General features: G+C 45.9%; 1 protein-coding gene and 1 non-coding gene across 3 annotated transcripts in view; one reads left to right on the plus strand and one right to left on the minus strand.

The window, feature by feature from the left end:
• The window catches only part of SORCS3 (sortilin related VPS10 domain containing receptor 3), a 680,789-nt gene that overhangs the window by 96,076 nt on the left and 560,695 nt on the right, over nt 1–24,018 (minus strand). For both annotated transcript variants that reach the window (XM_056530530.1, XM_056530531.1), the window contains exon 15: nt 16,307–16,424. In XM_056530530.1, coding sequence (XP_056386505.1) covers nt 16,307–16,424 — 118 coding nt within the window. The remainder of the gene's footprint in view (nt 1–16,306; nt 16,425–24,018) is intronic.
• LOC130283656 (U6 spliceosomal RNA) lies at nt 11,346–11,450 on the plus strand. Its single transcript, XR_008846777.1, has one exon. It is a non-coding gene; the product is annotated as a U6 spliceosomal RNA (small nuclear RNA).

Below are 24,018 nucleotides of genomic sequence, written 5' to 3' on the forward strand. Positions count from 1 at the left end.
GGTTGACCCCGCTTTCACCATCTTCTTACCGCCAAGCTGTGACTTACAATAAACAGAGATACAAAAAAGGGAGGGAGGGAGGGAAAAACTCCGGGTCCTGGGCAGATTGAGGGGGGAAAGGAGACACCACAGCTATAAATACCCAGGGGAGGGCCCCTGAAAGCCCGGGAAACTATTAAACCCCTGATTGGTGTACTCCTTCCCCCCCACCCATGGGACATACCACTATAGTTACTGACAAGTCTTACAGGCGGGGGAGGGGGCTAAAAAAAACCTTGCCTGTATATTTCTTAACCCCTTAACTGCTCACCAGTCAGGGGGCAAGCTAGTTATGCACAGCTTGCCCCTCCAGACTGTTGAGACCCAATTAGCTCCTAGCAGGCTATAACTACCCCTCCCCCTTATTACAATAATTAATTAAATAATAACTGACACAACAACAATTCAACTTTTCATGGGTGGAGATCGGCCACAGCTTTATTTATAAAATTACTTATATAAATAACAATTTAACTGTAACAAAGACACCGATTGGCTTCTTACTAACCCGAGAGGTGCTGCCACACCGTCCTGTGTGGAGGTCTACCCCGGGTTGACCCCGCTTTCACCGTCTTCTTACCGCCACGGAGGAGACCAGTTAGCCCTACACTGGGCTCCGACCCCCACCCAAGAGATACTGGATAGCCAACACCTGGGGCCACCTCAGCCCCCTGGACACACCCAACACATTTCCTCTCCAGGAAATCCGCTCAACACATTTCCTCTCCAGGAAATCCGCCCAATACTTTTCCTCTCCAGGAAATCCGCTCAACACTTTTCCTCTCCAGGAAATCTGCTCAACACTTTTCCTCTCCAGGAAATCCGCTCAACACATTTCCTCTCCAGGAAATCCATCAACACATTTCCTCTCCAGGAAATCCATCAACACATTTCCTCTCCAGGAAATCCGAGGTGCCTGCCGCCAGGACCTTTTCTTTTTTTTTTTAATTAACTCTTACGTGAACACATCTCTCTGACCCGCCCATACACCGAAGAGTGCAGCAGCACTCGCACCACCTCGCGGAAAGCCGCACGCAAAACAAAACACATATGGGAAACCAAACTGGGCAAAAATAGCAACACAACATGCAGATCGCCAGCGCCCCACGCGCTGCGCTACCCTCTCCGGAAATCCAGCCACCTACGCCTCAACCGGCCCCGATACAAAAAGAGAGTGAAATCCCGAACTCACAACATCCCATCCCATCAAATAAAAGCAAAAACCCAAAACAGACAAAAAAGCCGAAACTGAATAATCGGGGGCAGGGAGCAAAATAAAAAGGGGGGGGGGGGCACCACCGCCCAGTCAAACAATAGGACAACAACCGTAAAAAACAAACAGTCATTCGCGGACCCTCATGCAACACAAGCTGCGTGTCCCGGATCGCCCAAACAGTCTCGGACCAACGGGCCTGCAGCCACACAAAATAGGCACCCAAAAACACATCAGACACCCAAGTCCCATGGAAGGAGACGAGGAGAAAGGAAGTGCCCCATCCACATAGTCCCGAAAAAAGCCAGCGCAAAGCCTCGGATCAGAAAAACGACGCAAAAGCGACGACCAAAACCCGACCCGCAGCCGCCACCAAGCGACCCAAAAACGGATAGGAAAACCCGGTCGCCGACAGCAAGGCCACCCACTTCCGGACCCATCCCCTTAGCATACACCAACATCCTACCAACCGCAGAGCAGAAAAGAAAATCACCCCCCACCATGCGCCAACCGCACTCCACTGGATAGCAGCGCAGCGGGAAAGCCACCAAACTGTTTTTTATATATATTTTTTTTTTTTATCGTTTAGTAGGTGATTCACATTAACAGGTGAAGAGTACCCAGTGTCACATACTAAGAATGTTATTTGAATGCACAGATAATACCAAAGTTTAACCACCACACTGTAACACTCTGTCCCACCTGAACCCGAGGTGTTCTCCCATCCACTGAGCTGCCAAGATGGTCCTGCTTATCACACTGTATTACATGCCGTGAAATCCCCATAGACCACAATGGGCCCAATAGCCCAAATCTCAAACTTCCTTAGAGAGAAGACAGCAGTCAACTTCCGATTCCACATCTGTAGTAAAACGAAATAGGAAATCAAAAACATCAAAAGCCTTGTAAGATTACTTCAAGAGGCAATCCAAGTATAAAAAACTCATCCCCTATCCACAGACAAACTTGGAACCTCTTGGACCCTCCTCGACTGTAGACCTCCCGGCCTCCACACCCACACCAACCACTCCCAACGCCATATCACGAGTGTGACCAAGTCGCAGGAGCCACCAAAGCGGACCAAGAACTACCCACTCTCCACGATGACCCACAGGCCGGCCACACAAGTAACCCTCCGACTCCGCCTGAGGGAGCAACCACCGGAACTACTGCCAGAGAAAAACGGGACAAAGCGTCAACACCCAGTACCGACCCCAGGGAGCGCAGCCCTGAAATAAATTTTAACTCCAAACAGCGTAGCACTAGGTGCAACAAGCCGAGCACAAGAAGAAAGCCGAAAGAAAGATACTAGCAGTGACAACGCCCCTATTGTCAGACCGACAACATGCCGCAAAGTCCCACAACCAACACCAAGAGAAAAGCGCAAAGAAAACCCAAGCATGGCAGAAACCCACTGACTACCAAGACCCAGGGGTAAACCACCCCGCAGCAGCCACATCCGAGAACAGAGCGAGCTCCCTGTGCGCTGCAACGGGGGGGGGGGGACTGAAAGTAGGCCCGTCCACTGCACGACTCCTGAAAAAACCCCAGCCAACCGAAACTTCACCCCTGAATGCACCAGGGGCACAGATACCACACACCCTCGGTGGCCAGAGACAACCTTCAGGAAAAAACTCCGCCCAGAAACATATTCCACGTGGAACATTCAGTAAACCAGGAAGGACCGGAACAGGGGCACCTAGCAAGCCCCGAGGAAACCAAAACAGGAAAATGCAATCACTCCCTGTCCACAGGAAAGCTGCAGACCAACGCGGCATGTGGAAGACAGCAACAAACCACACCCCACCAAGCGGAATACCACCACAAACAGCAGAACCCACAATGCAAGACAACAGGAGACTCAAGTGAAAACTACCCACCACCACATCAGCAAAAGCACCCAGCACGACATAAAGGAGTCCCATGTCTACCAGAGATAGCGAGCAAAACAGGAGAAAACATCTGACAAATATACTAGGACAAATGGAGCAGCGGAGAGGGACTACAAAAATGACGGAGAGAAAACCAAACCAAGGGGGGAGAAAACCAAAAGAAACAAAACCGTAACTAGGCGGCAGCCACCGATTCAGGACATGGAACAAGCCACGGGACCACAAAACCCCAGCCAAGCGCACACCGCAGAAAATGATACCCTACCAAAGCACCCCGTCAAGAAGAGGCGTACCCAACTCACAACCAGAGACCAACACAGACATACACCCATATCCGAGACCCAAACGCAGCAAACACACGGGAACAAAAGGACGAACACTACACAGAACACAACCATAAGCACACAAACCAGGGAAGGGGAAGGCACTACCCAGCCTAGCCAGCTGAAGACAACTGGCCTGCCAAAACCCCAACGACAGGCCCTAAGCTAGAGCTCACCCCCGCCCCAAGCCCAGCATCAGAACACTCACCAAGTCCAGAAGATGGAGAAGGCACAACAGCTGGAGGAACCACTGCACCACCGCCGCAGGCGTGGGACAAGGCACGCTGGAGACCGCCGGGCCGTGGGTACTCGGCCGCCACCCGGAACGGCGCCGGAAACCACGCCGGGAAACCAGCAGTAGAGACTCCGAGGCACTGCATGAGGCGCCGAACCACCTAATCCCTGCAGGTGAGCAGAAGGCCCAAAAAACACCGCCTCCCAGGGCCAGAGCGAGAGCGGCGACGAATATGTCTATGCTCCCTTCCAGCCCCAGAGCGGGAAGAGCAACATGAAATCATGGGAGCACTCCCTACCCCTCCATGGGGGGCACTGGAGAGGCAGGAGGAAGAGGGACAGCAGCAGCGGGGTTGGGGGGGAACTCGGGGGGGAGAGGTGATGTGGGAGGCGGGGGGGGGGGGGTGCAGTGGCAGCAAGAACCATGAGGAGCACTGAAGAAGCTGGAGGAAAAAGGGGGGGGGGGGGCAGCAGCAGCCACGGCAGCAGTAGGAGGCAAGGGGGGGGGGTGCTAGAGTGGTGGGGGTGGGGAGCTGGGTAAAGGAGTAGGGACGGTACAAGGTCTCATTATTGTGTGCCGTGATATGAAGTTTACAGCGGTACCATAGCCGCTTTAATTCGATTTTTGATCGCTGTTTATCCGTATTTTTTTATTTATTTTATTATTTTATTAAACTTTTTTTTTTTTATATATAAAAAACGATCATGGACTTTACTTATTTATGTTTAATTACTTTTTATTTTATTTTTTTGCGTGCGCCATTGACCGTGTGATTAAATTGACACATATACATACATATATATATATATATATATATATATATATATATATATATATAAACATATATACACATATACATACATACATATATATATATATATATAAACATATATACACATATACATACATACATATATATATATATATATATATATATATATATATATATATACACATATACATACATACATACATACATACACACACTTATTTTTTTCGGACATGCACGCACGTGGCAACACCACATACGCGTATGATTGTTGTAATATATGCTTTAATTAAAAAATAAAAAAATATTTTTTTTTTTCTTTATTTTTTTTTCTATACATATATATATACATATACATATATATATATATATATACATACATACATACATACACACACGTATGGGGAAAAAGGGGGGGGATTCAAAACTTTAATTCTGGAAAGGGTTAATGCTCTTCAACTTTTCAATTTTATTTTATTTTATTTTTTTATTTTTTTTTTGTGTGCAATGCCATAGCTCCCATAGGGGGCTATGACACTGCACACAATGATCATTTGCCATGTATTAACATGCCAATGATCAGCGTTATCGGCGATCGATTGCTCAAGCCTGAATTTCAGGCTTGAAGCAATCAAACGACGATAGGACGCGCAGGAGGCAGATGAGTGACCCTCCTGCTGCGTCCCAGCTGATTGGGACATCGCGATATTGTCACGATGGTCCCGATCAGCCCGACTGAGCAGCCGGGATGATTGTACTGTCACATTCAGACGCGGCGATCAACATTGATCGCCGCGTCCAAAGAGTTAATGCCGAACATCTGCCCGATCGGCGATGTCCGGCATTAACATGGGTCCTGGTTGCTCATAGCTACCGGGACCACAGGCTATAATGTGCGCTCAGCATGTGAGCGCGCATCATAGCCGGGGATGCGCAAATGGACGTTAATAAACGTCCATTTGTGCTAAGGGGCTAAGAACATCAGCAGCTGTCCAGGGGCCGCCACAGCCGTAAATGGATAGGACAGCAGCAGGGAAAAGGACAAAAGGCAGAGCGCGCTCATAAGGAGCTGCAGACTGCTCTGCATATGGGACGCTGTGGCAGATGCACAGCCAACTCTCCAGGCGAGCCAGAGCTCACGCGCGAACCCGTCACAGCGCAGCGGCGGGCGGAAGCAGGGCCGTGCGCACGGGAGGCTGCACCGAAAATCCAGCAGCCGCATGACAGGACCGACAAAGGACGCAGGAGAAAGGGCACAAGGTACAGGCAGGGGACAGGGCTCAGGGTACGGGCAGGTGAGAGGGCTCAGGGTACGGGCAGGGGAGAGGGCTCAGGGAACAGGCAGGGGAAAGGGTTTAAAGGAACTACTGCGTGAGGGAGGGCGGGACTGCCTGGAGAACCGCCAACCTCCTACTCTAAACGCCAATGCCGCAGGTGCAACAGGAGGGGAGGCTAGCTTAGCCAAAGCGAGCAAGCCAACCCTCACGCTCCACCTGGGCTATAAGATATAAAAAACATACCAGCCAGCAGCAAAACTCCGGGTCCTGGGCAGATTGAGGGGGGAAGGGAGACACCACAGCTATAAATACCCAGGGGAGGGCCCCTGAAAGCCCGGGAAACTATTAAACCCCTGATTGGTGTACTCCTTCCCCCCCACCCATGGGACATACCACTATAGTTACTGACAAGTCTTACAGGCGGGGGAGGGGGCTAAAAAAAAACTTGCCTGTATATTTCTTAACCCCTTAACTGCTCACCAGTCAGGGGGCAGGCTAGTTATGCACAGCTTGCCCCTCCAGAAAGCCTGTGAGTCCTGCTTCCCCCACCCATTCATAGAGAAAGCCTGTGAGTCCGGCTTCTTACACTCACTTATAGAGAAAGCCTGTGAGTCCTGCTTCTTACACTCACTTATAGAGAAAGCCTGTGAGTCCTGCTTCCCCCACCCAGTCATAAAGAAAGCCTGTGAGTCCTGCTTCTTACACTCACTTATAGAGAAAGCCTGCGAGTCCTGCTTCTTACACTCACTTATAGAGAAAGCCTGTGAGTCCTGCTTCTTACACTCACTTATAGAGAAAGCCTGTGAGTCCTGCTTCTTACACTCACTTACAGAGAAAGCCTGTGAGTCCTGCTTCTTACACTCACTTATAGAGAAAGCCTGTGAGTCCTGCTTCTTACACTCACTTATAGAGAAAGCCTATGAGTCCTGCTTCTTACACTCACTTACAGAGAAAGCCTGTGAGTCCTGCTTCTTACACTCACTTATAGAGAAAGCCTATGAGTCCTGCTTCTTAAACTCACTTACAGAGAAAGCCTGTGAGTCCTGCTTCTTACACTCACTTACAGAGAAAGCCTGTGAGTCCTGCTTCTTAAACTCACTTACAGAGAAAGCCTGTGAGTCCTGCTTCTTACACTCACTTACAGAGAAAGCCTGTGAGTCCTGCTTCTTACACTCACTTACAGAGAAAGCCTGTGAGTCCTGCTTCTTACACTCACTTATAGAGAAAGCCTGTGAGTCCTGCTTCTTACACTCACTTATAGAGAAAGCCTGTGAGTCCTGCTTCTTACACTCACTTACAGAGAAAGCCTGTGAGTCCTGCTTCCCCCACCCAGTCATAGAGAAAGCCTGTGAGTCCTGCTTGGGGGGAAAGAAGACTCACATGCTTTCTCTATGAGAAAGCCTGACTCAAAGAGAAAGTTGGGTGTCCCTTTCCACCTGTCCATTCACAAGGAAAATCATTTTGTGTGAGCCGAGGAAGCAGGACTCACAGGCTTTTACTATTATTGGGTGGAGGAAGAAGGAATCACAGGCTTTTACTATTATTGGGTGGAGGAAGCAGGAATCACAGGCTTTTACTATTATTGGGTGGAGGAAGAAGGACTCATAGGTTTTTCTAAAGGCAGAGGGGGGAGAAGGACTCACATGCTCTATTTCTGATTGGAATGGGGTTTTGTAGCAGAAAGGAAACATTGTCAGACCTACAGATTCTGTTAAAGGAGTACTCCGGCTTAGAACTTTTTTGTATCATCATCACGGGGCTGGGGGTATTGCCCCTCCGGTGCTGTCTTTTTTCTGCTTGCCAGTGGTCGACACATCCCACTGCTGATCAGCTAATCACCTTCCGCAGCAATGTCCCATCTCAGTCCGCGATAGGCTGAACGGCAGTGTGATACATTGAGCCCCATCACCAAGAAGAAGAGGGCACCAGAGGACTGGTGCGGCGATAACGAATCACCGAGGGAGTGGCGACGGTTAAATGCAGTTTGTTGTTTTATATGCTAACAGCCCCAGGATGATGGCACAAAAAAATTCTAAGCTGGAGTACTCCTTTAATGGGGTACTCTGCTGCTCAGCGTTTGGAACAAACTGTTCCGAAGGCTGGAGACGGTGGCGGGAGCTCATGACCTCACACCCCGCCCCCTCAATGCAAGTCTATGGGAGGTGGCGTGACAGTCGCCACGCCCCCTCCCATAGACTTGCATTGAGGGGGTGGGGCGTGACGTAATGAGGGGGTGGGGGGTGGGGCGTGACGTAATGAGGGGACGTAATGAGGGTCCATTTTTCCAAACGCTGAGCAGCGGAGTACCCCTTTAAGGCTTAGGCAGGGTTCACACACAGAAGTGGAACTGACACAGAGAAAAGCTATAATGGAAAGATGTGCAGCTTTTTCTGTGTTTTGAACCCATTCCCAGTTTTGCCTAAAAATAGTGACCAAAATAGTATGTGTGAAGATAAGAGATAAAACATTTTTATTTGCCGTTAAATTTTGTGCATCTGCTCACGAAAGGTTAAATGAATATTTTACTATCTTAATCCTCGGCAGCTCTAATAACATTTTTGCGACAGAAGAAAGTGGGCGGAATCAATATAACACAGATAAAGCGACTTCCTTCGGGGAGAACACCTACGCTGCTTTTAATTGAAGGATAATTATGGAGCCGCTCGTTTCTTGTTTAGGTTACAGTCAGGAGATGAGGAGCTTTTAATCCTATGAGCCGCGTGAAAGTCAATGGAAGAAAATGTACATCTGCCTACTCGGAAGAGAATAAAACCCCAGGGAAGAGGCAGTCTAATGTAGACTTATTACTTACTGTATAAATATAGCGATTGTATAATCTTGTGTAAACAATCATATCCTGTAACTTTCTGATATACTTTGTGTCTTAGTATGACAGTCCTGATACACTGCAATACCAGAATATTGCAGTGTACTATACATGTTCAAGTCATATAGATGGACTAAAAAAAAAACATCACAAATTGGTGCAAATGACAGGAAACCAATGGATAGTGCAAAAAAAGATGACGTGCTCACACACACCTATGCCAGCTAATCACTGAAATGGACTGAAGAGCCAGGAGTGAGGGTTCTCCTTAAAGGGTTACTCCGCTCCCCAGCGTCCATAACATTGAGTACCTGAACGCTGTGTGCGGGTTTCGTGTTCACGCCCGTCTCCTCGTTACGTCATGCCCCGTCTTGTGACGTCACGTCCCACCCCTCAATGCAAGTCTATGGGAGGTCTTGTGACGGCCGTCACGCCCCCTCCCCTAGACTTACATTGAGGGGGCAAGCCGTGACATCACAAGGGGGCGGGCCTGAACACGGAAGCCCGCACACAGCGTCCAGGAACTCAATGTTCCGGTGTGAGGTGGATTTTGCGGATGCTGGGGAGCGGAGTAACCCTTTAAGTTAGGTCCTTCTCCCATGTTTTTCTCCCCTCATGGGTCCCAGAGGTTGTTATCTCAGCAGCTATCCGGTGGGGAGATCTTGGATTTCACTGAAGAGCTGTGATCCTGGGTCTGACAGAAGGGTGAGGGCTCAGCTCTCCTCTATCTGAGATGCCGGCTCCGCAGTCCCCAGTTGTCCCCTCCTCCTCCTTATAGCATAAGCCTTTTAGTTTAGCCCGCTTGGAGCTCAAGGGTCAGGGGGAGGGGGATGCATGTCTTTTGAGTCAGGTGTAGTTGGGTGGCCCATTTTTTTTTGTGAGCTCAATGGCTTCACTTAATATAAGGACAACACTTATATCTGGAAATCCACGAACTTGTGTTTATACGGCGATTCAGGAAATTCCATTATTCACAACAAACAAGTTTGAATAATCACCTATTTGCTTCCTCCACTTGCTGTTGTGTGGATCACCTTTCGCTTCTCCATGGGGCAATTCGTTGCCCTCTTGTCCGTGTTTTAGGCCTGGGAGCCATGTACAATGTTGTATTTGTTGGTTGACATGGGTACAGCGTGCCTTTCCATCTTCCCCTTGACAATGTGGATAAGTTGAATCTCCAAAAACACACCAGAACAATCAAATATAGTGAAATTCATAATACTTTATTAGACACAAAATACATAAAAACATTTAAAAGAGACAGCAACAAGCAAAAAAATATTGACCGCTAGACATGGAGTAAGATATACTCCCTGAGGAAGCCTTCACGGCGAAACGACGTTGGGGTCTGACGTGCTTCATGGGTATGTGGTATTAACTAGGCAATTGTTCCTCTCTTATGCTTTGGTAAGTACTTTATATTGCTCCCAATCAGACCTACATGTGAATGGTGAGTCTCCTCGCTTCCACATGAGTAGGTCCCTTCTACCTGGCTGAGTGGAACAATTGCCTATACTATTGTCTTTATCTTTGGGAATATGTGCAATATCATCTGGCGACTGCCTTAATTACTTAAGTGTTTACATTGCTCATATCTATGTATGCTGCACTCTGGCAGCTTTATAGATAGCATTAGTCACTTTATGTTTATTTGCACTCCCTCTTCCTATGTTTACATACTCCATGTCTAGCGGTCAGTATTTTTCTGCTTGTTTCTGTCTCTTTTAAATGTTTTTATGTATTTTGTGTCTAATAAAGTATTATGAATTTCACTATATTTGATTGTTCTGGTGTGTTTTTGGAGACTTATGTTCAAGAGTGACACACCAGTGTTTTACAGACTTTTGGATAGTGCCCATTTGTTTTGGATTATAATGTGGATAAGTTGGCGGGCATGCTGCATGGTTTTCTCGCTGCCCGTGTACGTGCACATTCACGGGCGCAGTCTATGTGGGTTTGCTTAATCTTGTTGGTAGGGTTGTGCATTTCTCCTTCAGGCTGTCTCTGGACTAGGCTTTCGGATCACTGCATCTGTGCGACAGGGCTTTTCAATGCTGCTTTTCGTGTCTGTTGTGGGTTTTATGCAGTTGAAAGGACCGCATTTGCCACCGATCCCTGGGGTACATGATAGCAAGTTGTGTAAGCATTGTACATGGATGCAGCTGGTCTATCTGGTTCTGGTGCTTTTTGGGTTACCAAAGGTGTTCTGATGTTTGGCTGGACTTTTGGTGGGTAATAGTCTGTGTTGGAATTTAGTGTTTCTGCAGCGTTGCTCATTGTGGCTACCGTTTGGGTGCTAGGGCACAGGGTTGGGACCTAATAGCGGGTATTGTTGTTGATCGGTCATGTTGGGTGTTGTGCAGGCTATTATTCAGCTTCATACTTGCTATACTTGCATTTGGCTGTGGCGTCTGGAGCTCCAGTTTGGGCCCCATCATGGGGCCTAGTTTGGGACCCATCGTGTTCCCAGTTTACAGCCGGTTGGCTGACACTTCCAGTGGGATTTTTCTTTGGGCGGATCTGGTGGGGTGCAGTTGTTGTCTTCGGTCCTGTATTTGGTGGCTCTGGCCACGCGGTTATTTCCAGGTACAGTGTGGACTGCGTGGTTGGAATTGGTGGGTGCTTGGTAGGTTTGATGGGGTGGTTTGCCGATAGGCCAGAAGTCACACTGGACTATCTTTTGTCCCTGGGGCGTCATAAATTATTTATTTATTTATTGAATTTTTCTGGCTGTGTGATGCAGGGCAGGCATCATCTTTTATTTCTTTATTTTTATTTCGGCAGCACATATACTAAAATTGGAACGATACAGAGTAGATTAGCATGGCCCCTGCGCAAGGATGACACGCAAATTCGTGAAGCGTTCCATATTTTTGACTTACCTGTCGTTGTTGTTGCGTGGACCAGCGATCCCGAATAAAACTTCTTGCTGTTTCCGTGAGTGCCGTCTGCGATCTCTTCTTCTAAGTTTTCTATGCTTATGCTTATGGCGGACTGAGCACCGGATTTGTGGCAGTTGGACGTGAAGGTGCAGAAATCCAGTATACTCCGGCAGAATCGTGAGTGCGGCAGTGCCGACTTTTCTCCTTCTCCATGTGTTCGATCTTTTATTTCTACGCTTTTGGGCGGGGCGGTTGGGACAGAGTTTTTGCTGGTTTATCGAGCCCTCGAAGGTTGGGCTTGGGTCAGTTCTGCTAGTGCGGACTGTTTTTTTTTCCTCTTTTGTGGCAGCCAAATTGCAAGTTTGCCTTTCCCGTAGCGGAACCGTTTTGTTCTTGTAGACAGGGTGATGTTGCCACCCTGCAGACGGGGTGATGTAGCCACCCTCAGAGTTTGAGCCATTCTGTACATGGACGATAATTTTTCGTGATGGTTTGTTTTCTTGGGTATCCATGGGTCTTGGATGGAACAGGTTGGTTGCGGTTCCTGAGTTTTTTGTTATGCTGTCGCAGGGACGCTTGCCGGTCCAATTGGCTGCTGCATTTTCTGCCATTTGTTTCTGCTTACGCATTTTCATCTTCAGTGTTTTTTGGCATTGCTTGGTGGAATTGGATCTTGAGCCTTGTGATTGTAGGTATACTTCCTCTCTGAGGGGGGTGCCACAGAGGCTGATAGCGCGGGCCACCTGAGGCAGGGGGTCTGGGCATTGGCATTGCCACGTGTTGGTTGCCTGAGGTTTATTACGAAATTGTAGGTGTGTGCACTGTTGGCTCTAATTTGCACTGGAGTCTGGAGAGGGCGGCTGTGTCCTGTGGTTCCTTCCTGTGCAGGTCCGGGCCTGTGGTGGGGTTGCTGTGCTGCTCGTATATCTTTGGTTTGGCCAGTGGGAGGAGATTCCTCCTGGTGGACGTGATATGGGTTTTCAGGGAGTCAGGGTCTTCTAACAGGGCAGGTCCTCATGAAGGTTGTGTTATGGTGGCTTTCATTATGTTTCCATGCTCCTCCTCTCTTGTACATAGTTCATTCCATATGTTCGGAGGCGCGAGTTGTGAGTGCTGTGGCGTGGGTGCGCATGATGGTTCAGTTCTGGCATGGTGGTGAGGCTTTGCCAGTTAGTGGAGGATTTTAATGAGGCGTGGCGGTGTGCGCTGTTCAGATGTTGGCCTGTACTACTTCTGTCCAGCTTCCAGTGGGAATAGAAAATGCACATAATTCCTGTAGGGTGGGGGTCGGAGCCCAGTGTAGGTGTACATGGTCTCCTCCATGGCGCTTAGAGAAGGCAAACATGTGGTTAGTCTGGTGGGTGACCTGTACATCAGAGTCGGAGGGGCAGTACCGCATTTGATTTTGAGAATTTGGGTGCTTTATTTATGTTGGATATGCTAATTAAAAAAAAAGCTGTGGCTGACCTCTACCCACTTAAAAGTGTAAACTTGTGTCCTGCCTCTTTATTTCAAGGGGGAGGGGCCTGGTTGGGTACATTAGGAGCTGGCAGGGTCTCAGCAGTCTAAGTAAAACTATGTAAAGTCTCTCTTATTATATTTCCTTCCAATGTCCTGAACAGAGACAGACCCTCTAGGGCCGGGGACAGATCACATCTGGCCCTGGCCAGATCATGTGTGGTTCTGGACAGACCATGTAGGACTCTGGGTAGACCATGTGAATCCCTGGGCAGAGCACGGGGACAGACTATGTGGGATCCTGTACTGAACAGATCATTTGGGGCCCTGGACAGACCATAGGGAGCTCTGGAGAGATCATGTGGGGCCCTGGACAGACCAAATGGGGCCCTGGTCAGACCAAATGGACCCTGGACAGACCATGTAGGGTCCTGGACAGACCATGTTAGGTCCTTGAAGACCATGTGAGGCCCTGAAACCCAGCACCATAATGAAAAGGGCCCAGCTGAATACTTGCTATAACATCCGTTTCAATTCTATGCACACCTGTCTTTTCCCACAAACTTTTACTACTTCATCCAAAGTATCCCCCCCCCAACATATTGTATCTCTCCCAGTGTAGCACTCCTCACATTGACTTGACTCATGCTCTTCTCCTTTAATGACCTTTTGAAAGATCACATAAGTACCAGAGCGCTTACATTAAGAGCTCCGACTTATAGGCTAATGGCACTAAGAGTTGTGTGTTGCTGTATGGAGGGGAGTTTTTAGATCTCTACGGTTTATTGTGCCCTTAATTGCGCCATTTACCTTCAGTTTCCCGCAAGATTAAAAAAGCCTGGAATACATCTATTTTAGAAATCCCTCCGAGCAGGAAGGTTCTTACCGAGAACAAATCAATATCTTGTGTTTGTTTCTTACTTAGAAAAAGAAATATTAGCGATCAGATTATGAGTAATGGTAACTCGGTAATGGAGAATATCAATACGTCAAATGGGACGCTAAAGAGTGCTTAATGATCTTCTAAGGGGCAGTATGGATTGGGGAGGAAAATGTGATAAATAATCCCCGAATTCTGCAGAATAATTAAAGTGTCCCTGTGGTTTATCAATTACCCCAAGTACACTGAAAAAGTGACATCTCTTCTGAGCAACTCTCACCAGGGAACCCAACGTGGAAAATGCTGTATTGAAGGGAAGTAAGGTCTTCTTCAGGAGAGGAATTTAAAGCTTTTGGGATCCAATGCACAATCTGTATCAGAGCCGTCCAACTACCTGGTTCCTCATGTATATACAGATGTGGCAGGAAAGCCTATAAAGAGTGCCTGTTACCAAACTAAACTTTTAATATATTGTTCCTTATGTAATTATAAGACACTTTGCTATTTACTTGCTGTAAAAATTCTCAACCTTTATATGTTTTTAATGTAATTGAAATAATTGTCACTAGGTGGCTCTGTTCTGTCCCCTGCCGAAAGTCAAAAAGTTAATTTGGTCTCTTCCCGGCCTGGCAAGAGACCAAACTCAGGAAGTGCGTGCGGGGCATGACGAGGCACAGCTCTCGCAAGCTTCAGTGACATTGCGCCTGCTGGGGAACACCCACTTTCTCCTGCCAGGAGCTCACACAATGTAAGCAAGGGGAAAGGTATGATACAGAGATTTTTAAAGCTCAGAAAAATATTTTAAGTGCAGGAGGGGTATCTGAGTTAATTTAAAAAGATATGGTTTGATACTCTTTAAACCCTGTACCCCATTTCCTGGTTTCCACTATAGATATGCTATTATGCAGCCTGCAATTCTACTTCCCATGCCTGCATGATCTATATACAGTTCATCTCAGAAAACTCACAAGTCTAAAAAACAAATCCAACTAGAGTACACAGTTATTGAGGCACAATAACCAGTAGATAGCTATGAAGGGGGGGGGGTGATCACAGACCTGTTTACAGAATGATAGGCCATCCTGTTGCTGAGTTGCAAGGCTTTTTAGTCCCCTTTAAATGATTAAGTGAATCTGTCAGATGGGCGGAACTTTATTTTATTAGGGGTGTAGCCTCATTGGGGGAGATCATTCTCTATGCATTAGGCCATGCCCATTTTAATAAATATGAACATCCCGAAACTCAGTTGAATTCAGCCCATATGAAAATAAAGTCCCGCCCCTTTTTACAGATTTACTGAATCAGTCAGAGGGAACTACAAGACCCTATAACTCAACAACAGGATGGTCGATCATCATGCTGTAAATGGGTATGTGATAAGCCCCCCCTAAGGTAACTACTGGTTACTGCAACTCATTTTTTTCAGAGTGACCACAGGTCCCCTTTAAGAGTAGACCTGTAGGAGGAGACTCTGCGGCAGTTTCTTTCTCTATGAGACTGCGTGCTGTGAGAGGGGAGAGGGGGCTGCAGCTACAGAAATGTACTATTTACATAAATAGTAATTGTGATTGTGTTGTAAGAATTGTGTGTGTGTGAGAGATGAGATAAATAGATAGATGATAGATAAAAAAAAGACCGCAGAGCAGCACTTTCAATTGAAAAGGGAAGGTGGTGGTGCACATGGGTATATGGACCCTTGGTTGGAGAACCAGCATACAAAAAAAGTTGAAACCCACATCACACAGTCTATAAGGTGAAAAACGATTCAGAGTTTATTCCATCAAGTGCAGTGTTACATACAGGAGCTGCGTTTCAGCAACCTTACAATGCCTATTTCAAGCACATGGGCAGCTAAAACGTTGCACTTTTTTTTGGAATGGAATAAAGCTGATCATTTTTTTCACCACATTTGAGTTCTGCAGCAAACTTGTTTTTGTGTGGCTCTACGTTGGCTCCTGAACTGAGCCTCAGCGCTGCTTGCACCATCCATCTACTACTCTCTGATGTGCTGCTCACCCTTGGATTATTATTATATATATACACATATATAGTAAATTTGAGTAGCAGTATTAGTCCAGTGATGCAGATGCAAATCATAAAATGTTGCAGTATCTTGTAATACCCTTTTTATTGGACTAACAGCATTTTGTATAGACAAGCTTTCGATTTGCTTTGGACTTGATAAAGGTAGGAATCCCGAAAGCTTGTCTCTACAAAATGCTGTTAGTCCAATAAAAAAGGTATTAGAAGAGACTGCAACATTTTATGATTTGCATCTACACATATATATATAGACATAGATAAATAAATAGATAGATATGAAATAGATAGATATGAAATAGATAGATATGAGATAGATAGATATGAGATAGATAGATAGATATGAGATAGATATGATATAGATAGATATGAGATAGATATGAGATATATAGATAGATACATATGAGATAGATAGATTAATCCACTCCACAATAAACTCCCAGTCTTTCATATACTGGATACATTCCATACCTGATTGTGTAGATGCCAACTTTCAAAGTCATTTTCAGTACACTTTCGTCCAAAAACCGACTTGTAATCCACCTTCACCAGCTGCCACTCCGAAAGGAGACTAAAATGTCCAAAGACCCTGCATCAAAAAGACAAAGACAATCCCCAATTATTAAGGTCACATAGTATATAGAAGAAATACTGCTCTTCGTGATCATCAAATAAAAGTTTTGCTAGGAATATTCTTCCGGTGATTTCGGGCAGCACAGATCTCCTGAGCACTAAGGCGGTGGATCGATACTGTGCCTGTATTAAGCGCTTGTGAAAAAAGACTCTTACTTCTTAAGTGTGGCACTGTACATCTTCAGACAACACAAGTACCGTACACTCTGCATTTGGAAGATTGCTTGACTACTTAACTCTCACGAGACTACTGGGCCCTTGGTAACTAAATGATAAACAATAGTACAAAGCATTGAATTATACTGTGAATGGACTCCACGTCCCAGCTTATCCAAAGACATATCCACTGTGTGGGTAGATGGTTTACTGTGAGGGTAAATGGGTAGAAGTTTCTATCGCACATGTGTCTTCTATGTGGGGGCTATATATATTGGTAACCAGTGGACACTTCAAATGCCGGCATTGTGACTTTTGGATATGGGATGGACCCTTTCTTTAAAATGGCCACAGCTTTATTTAAAACATGGGACTAAGACACAAGATTCAGGTAAATTACTAGGCCATTGAGCTTCATAAATTCTGTGAGACATCAAGGTGTTGGACATACAGCACCAGACAGGACAGCATTAAAGGGGTAGCATTCTCTGGCTATATATTCTAGTAGAGCCTGTACACTTTGTGGGCACCAATGAATCTACTGAAGCTCCTCACTCTTGTGTTAACCACCGTGCCCACTAGGCACCAACAAATCTACTGAAGATCCTCACTCCTGTGCTTAGCCACCATGCCCTTTGGGCACAAATGAGCAGATTGAAGATCCTCACTCCTGTGTTTAACCACCATGCCTGTCTGGCACCAATCGCCCTACTGAGGATACTCATTCCTGTGCTTAGCCACCATGCCCTTTGGGCACAAATTACCAGATTGCTGGGCACCAATGACCCTACGCAAGATTCTGACTCTTGTGTTTAACCTCCATGCCCATCCCTGGCTAATGTTACAATTACAATGTTCTTAACACTGTCTACTTCCAAGCCTTAGCCTGTTCACCACCACAACATGATTTAAAGTGTACCTGTCATCTACAAAAACGTTTTATATAATGTAGATAATACCATTATATGTATATTTGTAATATACATTGGTTAAAAATTTTTAAATTGTTGGGTGAAAAAATGCTGTCCCTTTTGCTATTGTCTGTGTGTCTCTGTGATGAGTCCAAAAACAGGAAGTGAGGGCAGGACAAGCAGGGCTCTGTGCAAGCTCCTGGCTTGTCAATCATCCTGATGTATGAGCCAGGAGGATGTTATAGAGCCTCAGTGCACATTGTTCTGCTTTTAATTAGTGTACAGAGCCCCGCTTGTCCTCAGTGTACAGAGCCCTGCTTGTCCTCAGTGTACAGAGCCCTGCTTGTCCTCAGTGTACAGAGCCCTGCTTGTCCTCAGTGTACAGAGCCCGGCTTGTCCTCAGTGTACAGAGCTCTGTTTTTCCTCAGTGTACAGAGCCCTGCTTGTCCTCAGTGTACAGAGCCCTGCTTGTCCTCAGTGTACAGAGCCCTGCTTGTCCTCAGTGTACAGAGCCCTGCTTGTCCTCAGTGTACAGAGCCCTGCTTGTCCTCAGTGTACAGGGCCCTGCTTGCCCTCAGTGTACAGGGCCCTGCTTGTCCTCAGTGTACAGGGCCCTGCTTGTCCTCAGTGTACAGGGCCCTGCTTGTCCTCAGTGTACAGAGCCCTGCTTGTCCTCAGTGTACAGAGCCAAGCTTGTCCTCAGTGTACAGAGCCCTGCTTGTCCTCAGTGTACAGAGCCCTGCTTGTCCTCAGTGTACAGAGCCCTGCTTGTCCTCAGTGTACAGAGCCCTGCTTGTCCTCAGTGTACAGAGCCCTGCTTGTCCTCAGTGTACAGGGCCCTGCTTGTCCTCAGTGTACAGAGCCCTGCTTGTCCTCAGTGTACAGAGCCCTGTTTGTCCTCAGTGTACAGAGCCCTGATTGTCCTCAGTGTACAGCGCCCTGCTTGTCCTCAGTGTACAGGGCCCTGCTTGTCCTCAGTGTACAGTGCCCTGCTTGTCCTCAGTGTACAGGGCCCTGCTTGTCCTCAGTGTACAGGGCCCTGCTTGTCCTCAGTGTACAGGGCCCTGCTTGTCCTCAGTGTACAGGGCCCTGCTTGTCCTCAGTGTACAGAGCCCTGCTTGTCCTCAGTGTACAGAGCCAAGCTTGTCCTCAGTGTACAGAGCCCTGCTTGTCCTCAATGTACAGAGCCCTGGTTGTCCTCAGTATACAGGGCCCTGCTTGTCCTCAGTGTACAGAGCTCTGCTTGTCATCAGTGTACAGGGCCCTGCTTGTCCTCAGTGTACAGAGCCCCACTTGTCCTCAGTGTACAGAGCCCCGCTTGTCCTCAGTGTACAGAGCCCTGCTTGTCCTCATTGTACAGAGCCCTGCATGTCCTCAGTGTATATAGTCCTGCTTGTCCACCCTCACCTACTGTATTTGGACTCCTCATAGAGACACACAGGCAATAGCTGCAGGGACAAAAATATACACATTTTTTAACCCATATATATTACAAATATACATATAATGGTATTATCTACATTTTATAAAAAGTTTTTGTTGACGACAGGTATTCGTTAACATCTTCTATTAGTTAAATGATTCCACCATAACTTGCCTGCAATTTCCACCTGACTCCTGAACCTCCAAACCAAATTTAAGACAGTGTATAAAATAAGCATTATTTATTTATTTATACATACATACATACATACATACATTTTTACACACTTAATTAATTGCCATGAACAGATAACTGGATACTATATTTTCACCAACGAAAACCATAAATATTGTTTTAAACATAGCAATTCTCTGACCCAGAATCATCCTCCAGCCCTCAGGAAAGAAAAGAAAAACCCTGTGGAGGAAACAGCTAGGGAACCATGGCTGAAGGATTGCCCTCCCTTGGGTATTGGCAACCTGTAACTCATAAAACCAAAATAAAATTGTACATGCTGGAAGATATACAATCCAAAGGATAGGGTTTAAGATTTCAATTCAAAGGATAGGGGATAAGATTTCTGATCACGGTGGTCCCGCCACTGGGCACCCCAGACATGCAGTGCACAGAGCGAACTTCGCTCTGTGCTGGATGACTGGCGATGTGCGGAGGAGGCTTGTGACGTCACAGTCATGCCCTGGTCGTGACGTCCCGGCCATGCTCCCTCAATGCAAGTCTATGGGAGGGGGCTTGACGGCAGTCAGGCCCCCTCCCATAGGCTTGCATTGAGGGGGTGTGGCTAAGATGTTACAAGCGGGGTGCAGCTGTGGCGTCACGAGCCTCCGGTGCTGAACCCGATGCTGGGTGCAGCAAGGAGATCGTGGCGACTCCAGCGGCGGGGCCCCCGTGATCAGATATCTCATCCCCTATCCTTTAGATAGGGGATAAGATGTCTAGGGGCGGAGTACCCCTTTAAGCCACCTATTACTTTGTACTAAAAGCATTTTTTGATGCATATTTTCTGGCATTGTACGCCAAATTTATTTTTGCAAATTGACAGCTTTTGAGGCAGATGTCCAAAAAATGTGCCAAAGTTTATTTATTTTTATTTTTTTTAAACAAAAGCATCATTCATTTATTTGATCAACGTAAATGCAGAACTGACGGCAAGACTACCAGACATTTATAATTTATTCCCCTAAGGAAGTTACATCTGCTTCGAAACTTCACTCTCCCCATTAGCCATACATATTTTCCTTCCTCTCAAAGCAAACTACTATAGGGAAATGTATCATTGTCTTTAGAGACAATTCTTATATTTGCTTAGAAAATGTTGAATGTGCGCCAAAGCTATTTTATGCGACTTTTGGCTGTTAAAAGCTACATACAATCTTACAAAAGTCAATTTCTGATTTCACTTTGCATTGGTACTCGATTTAACAAGTGCGAATGTTGCACAAAAATTTGCAAACCCTTCAAAACACCACAAACATCCACTAGCCTCGACCTGGCTTACAAAAGTGTCTTAGGAGAGCACTTTCAAAAAGTTGCACAACACAGTGTTGTTTCATACATTATGCATGCTACAGATGTAGCGTCCCAATACAATTGACCCAGCTACTTTCCACCAGAGTTTTGCATAATGAATACATGTGTATGAGGTACTGGTTCAGTATTAAAATGTATTTATGTGCATTGTATTATATTTATTGCATACATTGAGGTCTTATAGAGTGTAAAGGGTTAATATTTCTGCCTTTATTGTACCCTAGTCCCTAGTTTAACCTCCCTCTCCCAGTAGAAAAGGTGTACGCAAATCAGATAGGACCAGTCTAGGTCCGGTTTTTGCCAAAACAACATCTCCTAGCTCTGCACTTGCTGAGTAGTCCAGTCAGACAGCAAAGTGTGCATGCATACACATAGGCCATATGTCTTCTACCTAGGTAAAATCCTGACTATAATCAAGCCAATGCTCCTGTGTCTGCTCCTTTTTACACTGTTAGGATAACATGCTCAAGATCTACATTTCCAAGAAGAAGCTTATCATTTATACCAGAGAGAAGAAGGCTGAACAAGAACCTATCTGCAACACACTAATCTCTTTGGTGACTTCTGATCAGAGTTAGTGATGCTTGGCTGTCATGTTGTGAAGAGTTTTCCTGCCATTTTCATCCAGGTATTGTGTTGTATAACCAGAGTTGTCCAAACACCCTCTCCCATGAGAAAATGTGGATCCTAACCTGTTAGAACTAGTCTAGGCTAGAACAACATCTGCTACCTCTGCACTTTCCGAGTGGTCAAGTAAGACAGCAAAGAGTGCATATTTCCCAACTTTTGCATACGAACATCTAGGCCACATGAGTTCTACCTAGGTAAAATCCTGTCTACAATAAAGTCACTGCTTCTGTTTCTCTTTCTGTCGACACTGAGAGGATAACATGATCAAGGTCTACATCTCCCAGAAAAAAGCTTATCATCTATGCCAGAGAGAAGAAGGCTGAACAAGGACCTCTCTGCAATACACTTATCTCTTTGTTGGCCTCCAGTCAGAGTTAGTGCTGCTTGACTGCCACGTCATGAAGTGTTTCCCTGCCTTGTCTTTTCAGGTAACAAGTTGCAGAACCAGAGTTCTGTGAGTAAAGAAAATTCTCTATATTGCACCACAGTGAGACAACCTTATGAAGATCTTATTCAGCAGTTTCAGTTTCATATTCATTTGTGAACATCTTGCATCTGCTTTAGACATTATGTACATGTGCTAGAAAGCCCCCTTGACACTGCTAAATTCAGTAGAGATGCTAAGGAAGCAAGATTTAAAGGGACAGTGACCAAATTTCCATTCTTTAGGCTAAAAACTGTACATTCTAAGCTGTGCCAAAGCAAGTGTATTATCTTGAATTTACACAAAAATTTTAGGCAAAGTTGTTAAAGTTGTTTCACAGAATCCTAGTGTGTAGAGGTCTCAGTCCTGCACTTTGCATTTGTGAATAACTTTTCTGACAAAAAGTTGTGGTTGGATTAAATTGAACATTATGTTGGCTACACCATCTGGCCATGTGACATATCAGTTAAAGGACTATAACTAACAGCTAACCTGCACAAAAACTACCTCCATTCCCCCAATACCCACCACACACAGCTACATAAAAAAAACATCACATACAGTAGTGTATAAATACTGTATAATATACCACCATACACAAAACACACAACATTACATAAGAATCACACACACACACATACACAAACCATACACACAACATAAACATAATAAACTGTTTCTTAACAGCAGAACATTTCATTCCCACATATTAGAACCATTGGGGACATAGTCAAAACTTTTCACAACATTTTTAACCAAGATTTTAAAAGATTTTTTTACGCAAAACAATTCCACTTTTTTAAAGGAATTTACACTATAAAGAACAAATGTTTGAAAAGTGGGCGTGTCATAGAATTTAGGCTAGATTTCGGGACATTTTCAAAAGCTTAACATGAAAATTTTGGCAGAAAGTATAGATACACTTCCTATGGAATGGTGTAAAAAATAAAAATAAAAATGTAATTTTTTTTAAAATGCTATATCTTTTATTTTTAAACTTGACATTGCAAAAAATTGTTATAAGTATTTTAAAATATAAATATTTATTTTTGAAGAACATCCCATCTGGTGCGGCTCACTTTGAACTGGAGGCATGTTCGGCTTTGCTGCTTTGGGGTACTGTTGTGGTGCCCCCTTCATTTTAACCGAGATTTTCCAAAATTGCTGTAAAAATTTTGCAATTTTAACGGGATAAGGCAAAATGTGGTAAAATGCCCCATCCTAACCCAGATGTTGGTCACAAGGCAGTAACGACAGTACTGCTGATAATATGCCACAGCCTCTGGTCTTGTTATGTGTTATTTGCCTGCCTATATTTTGGGGGATTTAAAATTGGGGCAAAAATGTAAGATTTTGGCGTGAAACTGAAACCCCACAAACAGTATTTTCAAAGTGACATACGTGAGCATATTAAAGGGGTACTCCACTGCCCCAGCGTTTGAAACATTTTGTTCCAAATGCTGGGTGCGGGCTGCGGGGGTTTTGACTTCACAGTCACGCCCCTCATGACATCACACCATGATGCCTTCTCAGTGCAAGTCTATGGAAGGGGGCGTGGCGGCTGCCACACCCCCTCCCATAGACTTGCATTGAGAGAGCATGGTGTGACATGACAAGGAGGATGTGGCTATAACATCCCCATCCCCGCAGCCCGCGCCGGGCGTTTGGAACAAAATGTTTCGAACACTGGGGCAGTGGAGTACCCTGTTAATATTAGTGTAAAATAAAGTGTAAAATAAATTAAATATGTTAAAGGGTTTATCTGGCTAATAAAAATGTATACGTTATTGACAGGATAGGAGATAAGTGTCTCATCGTGGAGTGGGAGCGACCAATGATACAACCACGATCTCCATAAGGGGGCCGTTCTCCTACCTCTGCTCCGGCCTAAACTTTCTGAGATGAACTGGTGTTGGGTGTGACGGCCCAATCCGCTAGTCATCAGCGGAGGTGGGACTTCCTTGCTGTCGGCAATTGGCTGAGCGGGCTGTCACTCTCACGACAAGTTTGTTTGGGAAAGTCAGGGGCGGAGCCTAGGTAAAATATAAACACTGTTCTGGAGATCTCAGGGGGTCCCTGCTGTCGGACCCCCCTCAATCAGACATTTATCCCCTACCCTGTGGATAGGGGATAAGTTCTATTTGCCAAATTACCTCCTTAAAGGGGTACTCCGCCCCATAGACATCTTATCCTCTATCCAAAGGATAGGGGCCAAAATGGAACTTCGACTGACGATGCGGGGTGGAGGCTCGTGACGTCACAATCATGCCCCGTTCGTGGCCGTGACCTCACGAGTAGGGTGCGGCCGTGACGTCACGTGCCTCTGGCGCTGCACCCGGCGCTCTAGACGAACGCCAGGTGCATCAGGGAGATCATGTGGGTCCCCAGCGGCAGGACCCCTCACAATCAGACATCTTATCCCCTATACTTTGGATAGGGGATAAGATGTCTAGGGGCG

Source organism: Hyla sarda, chromosome 7, assembly GCF_029499605.1.
Source record: "Hyla sarda isolate aHylSar1 chromosome 7, aHylSar1.hap1, whole genome shotgun sequence".
NCBI lineage: Eukaryota > Metazoa > Chordata > Amphibia > Anura > Hylidae > Hyla > Hyla sarda.